Source organism: Dendrobates tinctorius, unplaced genomic scaffold (assembly GCF_039654945.1).
Source record: "Dendrobates tinctorius isolate UK_male_01 unplaced genomic scaffold, ASM3965494v1 ptg000011l, whole genome shotgun sequence".
Taxonomy (NCBI): domain Eukaryota; kingdom Metazoa; phylum Chordata; class Amphibia; order Anura; family Dendrobatidae; genus Dendrobates; species Dendrobates tinctorius.
Genome location: NW_027361679.1, coordinates 4,609,930 through 4,624,863, shown reverse-complemented (window position 1 = coordinate 4,624,863; position 14,934 = coordinate 4,609,930). Strand labels below are relative to the sequence as shown.

At 47.1% G+C, this 14,934-nt stretch overlaps 1 protein-coding gene across 1 annotated transcript in view; it reads left to right on the top strand.

The window, feature by feature from the left end:
* The first annotated feature begins 584 nt into the window (after positions 1 to 584).
* The window catches only part of LOC141100781 (alcohol dehydrogenase 1), a 56,504-nt gene continuing 42,154 nt past the window's right edge, over positions 585 to 14,934 (top strand). Inside the window, exon 1 of the mRNA XM_073589461.1 lies at positions 585 to 674. Within this exon, the coding sequence (XP_073445562.1) occupies positions 657 to 674 (18 nt within the window). The 5' untranslated portion in view covers positions 585 to 656. The remainder of the gene's footprint in view (positions 675 to 14,934) is intronic.

Sequence of the window (14,934 nt, the reverse complement as noted above, 5' to 3'; positions counted from 1 at the left end):
TCAATTGTTTCTGCGGATTCTGCTGCGGTTTGCCACCTATTCCATTGTCCAGGTGGCAAACTGCAGGGGAAAACCGCAGGCCAATCCGCAGGTAAAACCGCAGGTCATTTTACCTGCGGTTCCGCAGATAAGAATCCGCAGACCAATCCGCAGTGTGTGCACATAGCCTTAGGGATCCGATCGCAGAAATCAAGGTTTAATTTTATTCAACTTTATATGACTTGCATGTCTGTATAGACGGCTTAGGAGGGTTGAGCCTACTGACAGATTATCTTTAACATTCAGTTTCATCGGACCACATTTCTGGTCTCTCTGTGAACTGTAGAAATCAGCACATAAGAGGAAGCTAAGGATTCACTTAAATGTCTGATATTCACACTTTATCAACTGCATAGATGTGTTTTCAAAGTATAAAAGCTACAAATCTCACAATATAAACACAGTGAAACATAGAAACAATAAAAGTCATTATATGTACATTTATGGCACTGTACACTATGGTGTTATCAGCAATATATCATAGCAATATGTAAAAGGAGGAAGCAAGAGGGGAGATAATTGGGAGGGTTATGGGCTGGTAACCCCCTATAAGGCTCTGCTCTGTGTACTCCAGGAGAAGCAGCCGCACATCCTACTACACCTCAGAAGGACTCACTATGAGCACTGCAGGACAAGTAAGGAAACACCGATATTCATTCACTGCCACTTATGGTGTAATATTTACTGCTCTTACCTCTAAACTTCAGCTCGCTAGTCCTATAGTACTTTATGCATCACACAATTACCTGGTCCCATATTTTAACATTGTTGTGTATATCAAAAATGAATGTACATGTAGTGTTTATTATACCATAAGATACTCATAGAAGAAACTAAATCTAAAATATATGTTGAACTTTGACCAGATTTATTATGCAAGTGTATAGAGAAATGGAACGCACTGCAAACAATAATTTTTTTGTGTGGCACTTTAGAAATTTTTCAAAATTCAGCACTTTCTGGGTATGGCATTATTTTGGCATTATTTCTTTGTTTTCCCCCTATACTGTATGTTTGTCCAGAATAACACATACTACAAATGTAATGAAATGTGTGCAGTTTCTTCTGGGTGAGATTCTGAGCTGGATTTTGTATTTGTTCCTTTATTTTGTTCCCTAAGTGATAGGTGCTCTAATATGAATGATCAGCCGTGTTTATTCACAGATACTGTGTGATAGTATGAGAGGACACTGGTAGTACCTGGCAGATGTTAGGAGTTACAGAAAAAAAATAGGAGGTGTGGTAGTGTTGTGTGCAGTGCGTATATGTATGGAAATTATGATAACGGTGCATTAAGTAAGTCTACAATATTTACTTATATCTACAGGTGATAAGATGTTATCACCTAGGCAGGTGAAAAATACTCGATCATTGGAAGTCCATTTAGTCTCTATGGGACTAAGGGCCAAGTTACATTTAGCGATGCACCAGCGATCCCGACCACGATATGACCCTGTCAGGATCGCTGGCGCATCGCTAAATGGTCGCTAGTGAGCTGCCAAACAGGCAGATCTCACCAGCGATGCAGCGACGCAGCAGCGGTCGTTACTTACCTGTCACACGCAGCGATGATGACTTCTTCCGCCCGTGTCCATGCATCGCTCGTGAACGCCAGCAGGAAGCCCAGCAGGAAGCTGCCGACAAGAAACGGCCCAGGACGTTCTCACGCAATCAGCGATAACCAGCGGGGGAGGCGGTCGGAGGTAAGTGTCACATATAGCGATATCGCTAGCGATATCACTGCTGCGTCACAAAATCGGTGACACTTTAGCGATATTGCTAACGATATCGCTATGTGTGAAGCCCCCTTATCAGAATAGCCTTGCAGTCCAACAGAGTGGAATCATGAATACAAGACAACCCTCTAAGAGGATGGACAGGACCCATAGTGATTCTTGTGCTCGATAGTGGTCTCAGCGTTCATACCCATATCAATAAAGCAGTTGTCATTTTTACATTGTATATTAGGCAACTTGTTTTTACTGTAATACCCTGGGTCAAGTGCTATGATTGAAATGATAAAAGTAAATGGGAGATATTAGGGATGAAAGATACATGTGAATAACTTGTTCTGTGAATGCTCACATAGTGCTATATGAACAAAGTGCTTACACAACAGAATATGGATTTAGAGAATTGGATACAGAGGTACAAAATATATTTCCTTGGGGTGACTTATTTCCTTTGAGAGCAAAGAATCTGTCATCTTGAAATTCATCTTGTCATACAACCTTTTCCCTGTGTGAGGCAGCGAGGGGGGTCATATGCGAGGGTCGATATGTGTCCCCCAGTATGTGGCGGAGTCCTATTAAACCCGCTGAAATGCCTTGTGTTCACAGCAGGATGTCATGACTCACAACTCACAAGGCAAAGAAAAAGAAAGAGTGGATTGGCTCCAAGTAGTGAATTAGTCAGATTTTTAGGAAAACCCATTAAGGGCATTTATTTTTAGAGGGATTTACAGGTTTGGTAGTGGGGCAAATCCCTCTCTCCACTCCGGGTTTTGGAAGTGGCTCTATGACGATGATTCCATTAAAAAAATCTGTTAGATTTGCCTTGGGTGTGTCTGTGGTGCCCCTGAGGCTCAGTCGCCACAGAGGAACTGCACCTCCTCCTGAGGTGTGGTGCCCCACCATCCTGGTAAGTTGGAGGCTCCTGACCATGCTCCAACACTCGCACCCCACACAACAGAGTAGTTCAGCAAAACCACATTGCGGCTCCTTGCTTAGAGAGTAGCAGAACACCTTTGGTGGTTCCCTGCTTGGAACACTAAACGTGTTGGGAGGCGGGTGGAGTTGAGAATACATAAAAGAGCGGGAAGGTTGAGAATTTCAGTCAGTCAGTCAGTAGGTGAGTCTGGGAGAGGAAGCCACTCAGAGAGGAGTGAGGAAAGAAGATCCATGAGAGAGGGATGGAGGAAGGAGGTGCTGCAGCAGACATCAGTGACCTGGGTCTGCTGGCACGGGAAAGGAAAGAAGGAGAAAGACATTGAACTGAAACCTGATCTTCCATAAGAGAGAGAGATTAGTACGGAACAAAGGAGTAAAAGGGAACAGAGGACGTGGGTTAGGAGAGAACCCTGCTTAGAAGTTCTAAGCGCAAGGCCGGGGCCCGGTCCCCGAGGTTGTATGGATGCTAATGGTCCTGCAGCAGACACCGGTGGAGTAGTGGGCTGTAAATACACTACTCCCATCTAAGACTTGGGGCACAACAGCAACTTGGATAGTGTGCCGGGACTCAGGAGTGAGGAGTCCCCGAAGCAGGCTACAGCTGTCTGCCATACAAGTAGAGTTCTTGAGAACATCTGTCAGGAGGAACTCCAGTGTAACTCAGTGCTAGGAGATCTTCACACTTAAAGGCGCTATAAGAGGAGATGTTCAGAAAGGTACATGTTGGCGGAGCGTTGGAAGGGAGCATTCCATCTTGCCTGGAGGTTGACTGAGTCCCTGACCCGGAGGACACGGCATGGAAGCAGGCACCTGTGTGCACTACAGACTGTGAGTAAAGCTTTGAAACTACAATCCCTGGTGTCCTCCATTCATTCTTGCGCCAACGCACCCAGCACCGCTACATCTGGGTACCAGCTTCTACACCGCTTGTGCCTCTTCTCTTCCCCTACATCTACACTGCCCTGGGGCTACAGCTCCACCTGTGGGGAGCTTCACCATCTGGCTGCAACACACCACCAGCCCCAGAGGATCTGCATCTCACTTGCCGAACACCACAGGTGGCGTCACGAACTATTCCATTAACTACATTCTACCATTCAATTTCCTCCATAAATTGGGTGCCCAGGGCCACGGACCGGGTCACCGCTGCTGTGACACATCCCGCCGACACCGGCCCGTTACCGAGTACCCCACAGCCCTGGGAGGGCGACCCAACTCAGTTTGGAGTTTGCAAGCTGCAGAGTAGGTGGGTCTGTGTGGAGCTAACATAGAGCCAGGGACTTCAAAGCGGCTGATACACCCAAGAGACACGACGGTGCCATTGTCCACGGCAAAGGGTTTTCAGTTCTGGACTATGTTTGTGGAAACCCGGCTGCGATCCGGAGGACATCACTCCTATGTGTGAGTTCTAAAAATAAAGACACGATTTATGTTGAACTTTCTGTGCTCCCTGCCTATCTGTCACACTGTACCAACCCCATGGCACTACATGTGATATAAGCGGAACAAACATCAGCTGAAAATATCATACAAAACTAGATGACCAATACAACTAACATAAGTCAGAAAGGGAAAAAGATATAGAGTAGACTTATAAAGGTAGATGTATACCAACCCAACACAGGCCAAAAGATCACTATGAGGATCTATGAATATACTGACAGACACACTAAACAGATACTACAAACATAGCGTTCACGCATCCTAAAGCCCACCATACACATTAGATGGCTGACGGCTGAACAATGGTTTGGCTAATCGTTTAGCCTGCAGACACCTCAGCTGGCTCTCTCATACACAGGAGCACTTGTTCAGCTGAGCACTCCTATGTTTTCTATAAGAGAGCCGTTGCCAAACATGTCTGGCAGCAGCTTATCTCCACGAGAGAGCATGATCCGCATATTAAATCGGACATTCTGGATAGATAAATTATCAACAATAAATTATCTGTGGCTCCCAAACACATTAGACAGTTGGCCGAGCCTGTATATATCGGCTGGTTTGGCAAATATTAGTCTAATGTGTATGTAGGACTTAAAGGGTTTTCCCACAAACAAAGTACATTTTAATTAAGAGATCTTAGAATAAAAATAAGATCCACAATTGGATGTGTTAATAAAATGTTCCTGTGCTGAGATAAATGTGCCCCTGCTGTGTTCTGTGTAATGGCTGTGTCTGATTGTACAGGAACATGGTCTGATCATAGTTGGGCAGAGGGGACAAGCAAAAGAGTATACAGACATTACAGCCCTGGATCACAGCTAATTCTTTCTGTGAGGCAAAAGATTTCACTGCTTGTTTTTAAGCAATGTTTTACTTCAAAGACTTTAGGACTGAGTCCCACTGGAATAACAGCCCGCTGTCCGGTCCGCCGAAACTCTTCTTTTCACTTTCTCCATTGAGTGTATCCTTTGCAGCTCGATTCACTCTAAGGTGTGCTTCTTGCACTGAGTAGACCTCTGACATTACTGTGTGCTGTGCCATCCTCGCGCATATCATGACAGCACAATTTGCATCACCTGATGTGGTTTTGGTGGTGCACCTCATAACTCCATCTTGTTACGACGTATGCTACGGTGACGTGACATGCAGTGAATGTGAGGGCTAGTAAGAATCAAAAACGCATGCATGCTACAAGGGAAGGTAAAAAGAGGCATAGAGAATTGGAAGGCGTAGTTTGGGGACAATGGGCCAATGAGCATTCATTTTTTTGAATCCTATGTTTTTATGCTTTGGCATCTGTAGATACCTCAGCATACAATAAGGAGCATTCAATTGAATCAAATTTCCTTGTCAAATCTGAGTGAGCTTCTGAATTTTAATCTCAACAGATTCATTCATCTCTAGTACTCATCTATGTGCTCTAGGGGACATTACTGTACTTGACTGTTACAATTAAAAATTCTTTTGATTTGCCTTTTTGAAATAGAGGAATAGCAAAATGAAATTCTTTTGTGTTTCTTAGGTCCCTATTTATTGGACTATCTAGTATAATTAATTTTTCAGTGAATAAAATAATGAAAATATCTGCACAAATAATCTGTGATAAAATAATAGAAGAATAGTTGTCATACAAAGTTTCACTTTGTAAAAAAGATTGACAAATACAGTAACACACAAGTGGAGTTGCTGCAATTCTACATAAGCCAATGTTTAATCTGGTTGTCCTTCAAACTTAATGATTTAGTATTAAGGGTCACATCTACAATTTGTAATGGGTTTGTACTAACTAGTTGTCAACTTGTCCTAGTATTTTTAAGAAAAAAATACCTAAAGCGTAATTTAAGCACAAAGAGGGTTTTCACCAGGAACATTAATATTTAGGCAAATGTATAACTATCATGATAATAATATCTTGACAGGACATTATGGAAGTATATTAAAACTGGGACTGATTACTCTTATCTATATTAAAGCCTCAATTCTAAAAGATTTGGGACACTGTAAAATATAAAGAAAACAAGGATGCAATGATTTGGAAAATCTCTTATAGCCATAACTTATTTTATATCTGTTATCGATTTTATTTGAAAAAAATCAATCTCATTCAAAAATGGATGGCAGCAACACATCTCAAAAAAGCTGGAACAGGGCAATGTTGTCACGGAGTGACTGGCCCAGTGTGTCACGACCCAGCGATTGGTCGGTCACCAAAAAAATTAAGCGACTCAATGCCGATAAAATAGGGGAGAGGAAGGCCCTGACAATAGGGAACCAGGGACGGAGACACCTCCTGAGCGCAACCTGAGCCTGTCCCTGGTCTAACCTAACACCCTATGCAGGTCGTTGCCCCTGCCGACATCAGGATTCCTCGTCCCTAAACTGTCACCTCAAACTGTCCTTGCTAATGCACTGGCCGGCTTAGGACGCTAGCCTAGCCACTACAGCTAAGTAACACAAGGTGAGGGGAACAGTCTCAAAAGGGACAAGGTAGCAAAAACACAGCACTTAGCTTATCTGCACCACTGCAAACTCCACACCACAGATAGCACAGCAACAAGACTCCAATACACCAAACTTGGATGAACACCAGAGAGCTGCTTCTGCTTGGTCGGTATCTAGAAAGGACCTGTATCACCAACAACCCTGATGGCCTGAAAAAAAAAAGTTTTAATATGAAAAAGCCAAATCTGCCACAGATCCAAAAATGGATTGTGACATATGCCTACCATAATTCTACTCAGGAGCTGCCTCTTTGCCATTTGTAGGTGAAACAAATACATTTTTTGGACCACTGTGTCTTTTCTAGAAGTTTGGTAAATAAATAAACCTCAGCAGCCATCGCTTTGCCTTTTGTAGGCCAAACAAATAATTTTACTGTACTGCTGTGTCTATACGAGTAGTGTGTGTCAAAAAATTATATTCTGCAGCGTTTTTTTGCAAGTAGTGTGTCTAAAAATGATTGTACTCTGCAGCGCTTTTAGTGAGTAGTTTTTACAAAATAATTGTACTCTTCAGCGTTTTTAGTGAATAGTGTGTGTAAAAATTCTTATACTCTGCAGCATTTTTTACTAGTAGTGTATCTACAAAATAATTGTATTCTGCAGTTTTTTGTGAGTAGTGTCTAAAAAAATTGTGCTTTACAGCGTTTTTTGCGAGTAGTGTATAAAAAAATTATTGTACTCTGCAGAGTTTTTTTGCGAGTAGAGTGTGTAAAAAATTTCTACTCTATGTGTATAACGGTGACCCGTGTGGCCGACACAGGTATCAGACAGCTGTTCGTGTGGTACTGACCTGGGTCAGTGAGGAAGACAGTGTTCCTGGAGGGTTCAGTGAGGAAAGGTCCTGGAGGGTCAGCCCTGGGAGCAGAGTCGGATCCCAGGAGCACGTGGTGTGACCTTGGACCTGGTGAGGCGCGAGTGTTGGGCAGTCTCAGGCGGAGACAGATGTCCTGAAGAGCACCCGCTGAGCCCCTGGACCTGGTGAGGCCGGTGTGTGGGGAGACCCTGGGAGGAGGGTCGCTCCCTGAATCGCACCCGGTGCGCCCTGTGTGTTGGACGGTCTCAGGTGGAGACAGGAGCGTCCTGAATAGCACACAGTCAGGACACGTGAGTTTTTGAGTTCTTTGTGGTGTTTTTTCTTCTTTTTTCTCGACTCAGCCTGCGGTGGCTCAGTGGGAGTCAAGAAGGTGAAAAGCGGCTTGATGTGGCTCAGTGGGGCCACGAAGGTGACAAGCGGCTTCCGGTGGATCGGCGGGTCCACGAAGATGGCGCAGCAGGAGCTGCAGTGACTCCAGCCGCTGTGTGTGTGAGCAGCAGCCGGTGGTGACGGTGATCGGTGACAGCAGGAGCTGTGGTGGTGCCAACAAAGACTTGTGTGGTATCGTAAGAGACATAAACTGTGTGGTGTGAACTGTGGTCTGAGAAGACCAGTATAACAGACATGGGGAGATCCCGAAAGGGGGTGGAGTCCCAAAAGAGGGCGGTGACCCAAATTGGGGTGGTAGCCCAAAAAGGGGTGGAGTCCCAAATTGGGGTGGTAACCAAAAAAGAAGTGGAGTCCCAGAGGGGGGCGGTGACCCAAATTGGGGTGGTGGTCCAGAAAGGGGCCGAGTGTGAAGAAATGGCAGCACTGGTTGGCTCAGTGGGTATGTCTGGGAAACCGCAGTGTTCATGTATGTCATTTCCAGAATGTGGGATATTCTTTACGAGTGATGACTGGCCGCAAGTGTGTACCGTGATGCTACACCGGGAAGGGATATCGGGACGGTTGGACTCAAAGAGTCAGGTGACTTTGGTAGGAACTGCTCTCACTTTCTGTCTGACCGAAAAAATGGTCCAGGTTCGCTGTAAACATGGGGTCATGGTGAACTATGCGGTAGACAGAATAATGTTTGAGGAGCTCGGAGGCAGTGAGTGCCAAGGGGGCAGTTTACCATCAGACTTAGTGTATGCCTTGGAGTGGGGTCGGGACTTTGTCAGGTTTGATGATATATGCCACGAGGGTGGAGACGTTCCTACTGTTGGACTAACCAATACGAAGACGCTGACGCCTCCTAACGTGGACAGGCCAGACGTAGGGGCGACCAGAGAAAGAATTGCGTTAGATGAATTTACTGACCTGACGTCACCTGAAGGGTACCACAGTGTGAATGAGAATGGTGTGGTAAACAAAAAGAGCGGAGCTGACACACGGATTGAGAGTGTCTTGGGGGTTCACCGTATGATGTGGTGTGACTGTGACGTGTTGTTGCCAGTAGCCACCACTAGGACAGAATCTAGTGCTGTGCTGACTGAAACTCGTGACAAAACTGATGCTGACCTGGTGGATAAGACGGCGGAAGTAGTTACACGGTTAGTGGGTAACTGGAGGGATGACTTAATCTCTGGGGGTGACTGTGGCTCTGAGAAAGAAAGGAAGCACAGTATAGCAGGGCTAGATAAAGAAGTCTCTGAGCTCAAAGGCCACATGGTAACGTGGCAAGGACTGAATAAGGCCCTCAGAGAGGAGGTAGATGAGTGTGTCAAACGAGAAAGAGTCCTGAGAGAAACGGCTGAGCACAGGGTCGAGGAGCTCAAGAAAGAGATCTTGGAGCTCAGAGGACACCTGTCCATCTGGCAAAGTGTGAACAAGAACCTCAAGGAAGAGATGGGGGAACTCAGAGGAGTAGTAAAAAGTCTTCTGCAGGAGAAGTTGGACGAAGACTTACCGCAGGTGAGCGTGCGTGATAATAAGACAGAACTGTCAGTAGCCATAGTGGCCAAGGGTCAGGAAGTGATCCAATCGTGTGAAGTTGATGAGTTAAGAACTGAAGAAGACAGTTACCTGGTCAGGTCAACTGTAGTGAGGGAAGTGTCGGTGGTAAGGCCAGAGCCTCCTAGCCTGGAAGAGAGCAAGACCACGTCCTTCAAGACTGTGATTGACGTTCCAGAAGACATGCAAGACGCCTGTGTGGAGGAAGGTGTACATGAGGCTTTCAAGGAGGCAGTCAAGGTGTGTGAGGTGCACTGGGCACCTGAGACTCGGCAGTTAGTGATAATATCAGCCAGAGAAGATACATCAAACCGTGTAGCTGTCCTGAAAGAGATGCATTTGCAGTGTCGACGAGTCAAACAGTTGGTCAGGCAGAGTAATGTGAAAGCTGCTTGATGCCTGGAGTTAGCCAGGGAGGCTATGGACCGGAGGGGTTTGCGGAAAGAGGAGGTTCAGGTACCCAAAGCTCTGATTGGGAGAATCATTGGAAGATCCAGGAAGGTAATGCAAGACTTTGTGAATATCTCCGGTGTGGTGAGAGTGAGGATCCCTCATGATGATGAAGACCAGATATCCAGTGAAGTGGGTAGGATTCCCATCATGGTGGTTGGCTCCATGGAGAGCCTGAGAGACTTTCGGATGCTCGTAGAGTATCGAGTGGGGTACCTGCAAGAGATTGAGCAGTTGAGGTAGGACCGCCGGCGAATTAATAAAGAAGTACGGAATACCAGGTGGCAGCCGCCTGCAATTCAACAAGATGTAAGGACCCGAAGAGTTCCGCCAAGAAGTGACAGGGCAGATGGCCGAAGAATGTCAGCAAGTGGTAGTTCGGCTGGCAGGTTGACGGTGAGAGACCGTAGTTCCTGTGAGATGCTGAATGAGTCAGACTCAGGCCAGACAGTAGGGCCGATTAGGACTGATGACCGTACCAACCGGGAGAGCCGGTCAGTGGGAGAACGGTCAGGTGACGAAGCGCACTCTAGGAGAGTGGTGACTAAACAGTGTCTGATGACGCAGACAGACTGCAAATGGAGGGTCAAGGACAATGACCGATATTCTGACCGCTTGGGGCGGGGGAAGCCTAATGCAGAGATGAGGCCATATGACAGATGGAGACGGTTCTCTCGACCTGTGGGGCAAGGTGTAATGTGTGCCCGGTCTCGACATCCTGGTGTAAGATTGTGTGTTCAACCCCACAAGTTTGAACAGAGGGGCGGGGTATGTGGTGTAATGACCACTGTGTCCACTAGGGGGCACTGTGTGGATGTCCCAAGAGAGAGGATGAGTGGTAGAATACGTAGTGGCTGTGGTGTGTCTCAAAGTGGGTGGCTTTGAGATGAAGACTTGGTTATGTGCTGATCAGCAGAGCTGATCTTTCGTGCCTATGTGTTAGGGAGAAGCCTTCAGGCAGCTGGAGAGATGGGCGGGTTCTAGCTGCCCACAAACCTACCCAGGGGTGTGTCTGATAACACCTATAGTAAAAGGCTATGTGAGTAGGTGAAGGACCTGTGATGAGGTCATAGCCTTGTAACCCAGTGGGCGTGGCTACGGACCATATAACGTAGCCAGGATAGGTCACAAGAGTTGAATGCTGGGACCTGATTGGTCCAGTTTGGAAGGTCCCGTGAGGAGAAGGATCGCCTCACTAACAGCCTGTGGAGCGGCTGTGTGTGTAATGGCGGCCAGCGTCTGAGAGTCCCTGAGGAATGAGTGGATGTCTGCAGCCTGGAGAAACAGCCATATGGGAACCCTGACGTGGGTGAGATAACCCTGGGGCTAAATAGCCTGTATAATGGACGCTATGCTGTCATGTGAAGCTATATAATGGACGCTGCGCTGTTGTATATTGCTGCTGTGGTTTATGATGGTGAATAAACCTCACGGACTGTTATGGCTTATGAAAACCCGAGCTGGATCTAATTGTGTGGCTGCCAAGCGAGTGTCCCCCAACCTTGAATGACAGCGATTCCTCACAGTGTCTAAAAAAAATGTTCTACTCAGCAGCTGTCTCTTTCCCATTTGTGGGCCAAAAAGAATGTTTCTACTGTGCCAAAAAACCTCTGTTTCTACTTTACCACAAGCCTCTGGGAGCACTGTGCCAAAAATCCTCTGTTTCTACTTCAACAAAAAGCCTCTGGGACTACTGTGTCAAAGAGCCTTTGTTTGTACTGCAACAAAAAATATCTGTTTGTTCTATACCAAAATAGGGACCATATCAGATGATGGAGCTGAATTTTGCGATGTGTTGAGTAAGGTTTTACACGTTTATGCCATGCTAACCATCCCTTACAAGATGATGCCAGTGCCCCAGCTGCTTTGGCGACTTCATCCTCCCCTGTCTTGTGCTTCTACTGAGCCCTCACTATCAGGTGAGGATTGTGTCAGTAGTACGTCTAACAGCATGTGCAACTATTCCCACATTTTTCAATTTCGCTCTAGTGACAGAAGTAAGTACATTCTGCTTGTAGCGGGGATCCAGCAGGTTGCCATCCCATGATCAGCAGTTGTAACAATCCGGGAAACTAGGCGGTCATTGCGTAGGCAAGAGGAGAAGAATAACTGGGAGTCACCATGTGTAGGACTAAGTCTGGAATCCAATGGAGGTTGTCATGGTACAACTGAAAATCCACCTCTTCAGGAAAGCTTACAGCCTGCAATGACCCTGCTACCTCCTCACCACTACCGGAGATATCTCCTCAACCAACACCGGAACTGCTGCAACCCCCCAACCTACTGTCTGCTTCCCCACCATCCTGTAGAATGTAAGCCCAAAAGGGCAGGGTCCTCTCCCCTCTGTATCAGTCTGTCATTGTTAGTTTGTTTACTGTAAGTGATATCTGTAATTTGTATGTAACCCCTTCTCATGTACAGCACCATGGAATCCATGGTGCCATATAAGTAAATAATAATAATAATAAGTAATAACTGGTGGGTGCCGATCCTGCAAGTACACTCAGCAAACACGTAGAGGGAAAGGGATGAATGTCCAGCTTGCCAACCAAGTAAAAATCCCAATTTATTAGAAAATGGTTAAAAGGTAAAACATTAAAACAAACTGACGCGTTTCTGGCACGACAGTGCGCACTTAATCATATGACTAAGGGTGCACTGTCACGCCAGAAATGCATCAGGTTGTTTTAATGTTTTTTCTTTTAACCATTTTCTAATAAATTTAGATTTTTACTTGGTTGGTGAGCCAGACATTCATCTATTTCCCTCTATATTGCGTAGGCACAGCAGCATAAATTGCCTCATGTGTGCCAGGCTGCCCAGAGGCAAAGACAAGCTGTCCACAGTGGGAGGTGTAACATCTGGGTCCTCTGTATCATCTGTATCCCCCAAGTCATGCTTCATTGATGTAAGTGAGCTGGTTTGAGTGCCACCCTGCTGTGAACACAGTTGTTCATCCACCTCCTCATACTTCTACTCCCCATTTTACAACATTGTTCCCTGGCTGGACATTTGTGTACCTGTCCGCTTTTGGTACAGGTGTAAGGCAGCCAGGGTGGTAGTCATGGCAACGGGCTATACTGTTCCCACACCCTGGCACCTCACAGATAAAACACAATGTCCCTTCTGCTGCACATGCAGCACGCGCAGCAGAACACTCATGGTTACTGTCAGAGTTACTTCCAGTTCTGTCTCTCCAGATCCGGGTTTCCCAATTCCACAAAACACTTCGGAGTCACAGTCTTTTTCCAACAGTTCAACTTTACTTATAAAAAGGGCACTCAACACCTTGGCAGCACAATTCACACAGAGCCATGTATCCTGTACTTTCCCTGTCTTCCGGGCAGACTCTATTCTTTCTGTAATCTCTCTCTTTCCTCCCGACATTCGCGGCCGTAGCTCTAATCAGACTCTGTTCTGACAGTGCCTTCCTTTCCCCTGCCATCCGGGCAGTCTCCTTGGACAGTCCGTGTCCCATCTGTGCCCTCCATGTCACCAGCTCTCTGTCAGCCCCTCATCCGGTTCCAACTGCTCCCGCCCCAGTCTTAGACCCCGGATCCTTCTTAGGGATGGTCCTGTTAAGCTGATGCTCGACTGCACTATTCCCCACTTGTGGCCCCTTACTGCCATAGCAGACATCCCCACAGCCAGTCACTGTCTGCTTCTCATATAACCTGCCCTGTGAACTGCCCTGGCTTATGCCTCTAATCAGGAAGTGCCTGTCCTATATCTCCTTGCTCTGTGCTGCTCTGCTCTAACTCCTCCCCACTGAATAACCCCTTGCTGCCTGTGCCTAAACTGACACAAATATCTATCCTATTCTTTATCTCTAATGTGCTCCCCTCTTTTCTAACCCCACTATTACTCTACGCTAGTTTCTATCCCTAATCATAAAAGTACATGGCAGATACATGACATCACAGTACATAAACATTGCATTACACATTATTAACAATGAGGTGCCGCATGTAATTGCCTGAACAGTGTCCAAGGGAGAGGAGGCACGTGAGGTTCCCGGCCACCTCCTTACACTGGAACCCATTCTTCAAGACATGTGTGGATGCCTGGCATGATAATGTTGTGAATGGTCCCTGTTACTCCTCCTCTTTCTCCTGTGCCACCACCCCATCCATTATCACCTGAAGCTTTGTTTTTCTAGGAGGCATAGAAATGAGATAACAGTGATGATAGGCCATATTGGAGGAGTATTCTAAGCAGCACAACACGGCATACACATCCCACATGGATACATGGAGGCCCACTCATTGTTGGTCAAGTGGAGTTGTTTTGCTGAGCTACTCACCCATACATGCTTGCAGATGAAACTCCACTATAGGCTGCTGCTGTGTGCTACTAGCAGGTACGCAGGATGCAGTGACGAGTCACAAGACGGTTTGGTGCTTTTGTAATAACGTTTATAGGCCTAGAGGTGACTTTCCTCAGGCTCGGCCTGACCGACCAAAAGGGGTAACAAGGCTTGCCCTCGCAGGGGCTCAATACAAGTAAACACAGAGTAGAACACGACTACATCCGGCAAGAGCCGGTCACTATATGGCCGCGGTATGGCCGACTACGGGTTCTTAACTAAATAGTCAACTTAGCCGTCCTGACGTCCCTTGGCGCTCTGGACGGTGGATCATCGGCGTAGCAGCCGCTGGGCCCAGCTGCTGAAGAGTAGTCTTCGAGGGTTCCACCACTCCTGTGGCGCTGGGGCACCTCCAGCCCCGGAGGACTCCTTGGACGAGTAGGCCGCAGCCCCTGGACAGAGGTAAGTGGCAGCGATGCGCGGTGGTGGGTGACAGGCCACCTGTGCAGCTAGCAGCTGCGACGGGGAATCCGCGGCAAGCAGAGGCTCGGCCCCTGCCGCGGATCGGAGCGGGACAGTGGTGGCTGCTGACAGCACTGCGCTTGCTGCGACCACGGGTGAGGGCAGAGTGGCTGCGGGCAGCGGGAGACAGGCCGCAGCCATGGGTTGGAGTGAGGCGGCGGCGGCCGCTGGTGTCTGCGGGCAGGAGCGAGGCGGCAACGGCCGCTGGTGACCGTGGGCAGGCCGCAGCCATGGGCTGGAAGAAGGCGGCGGTAG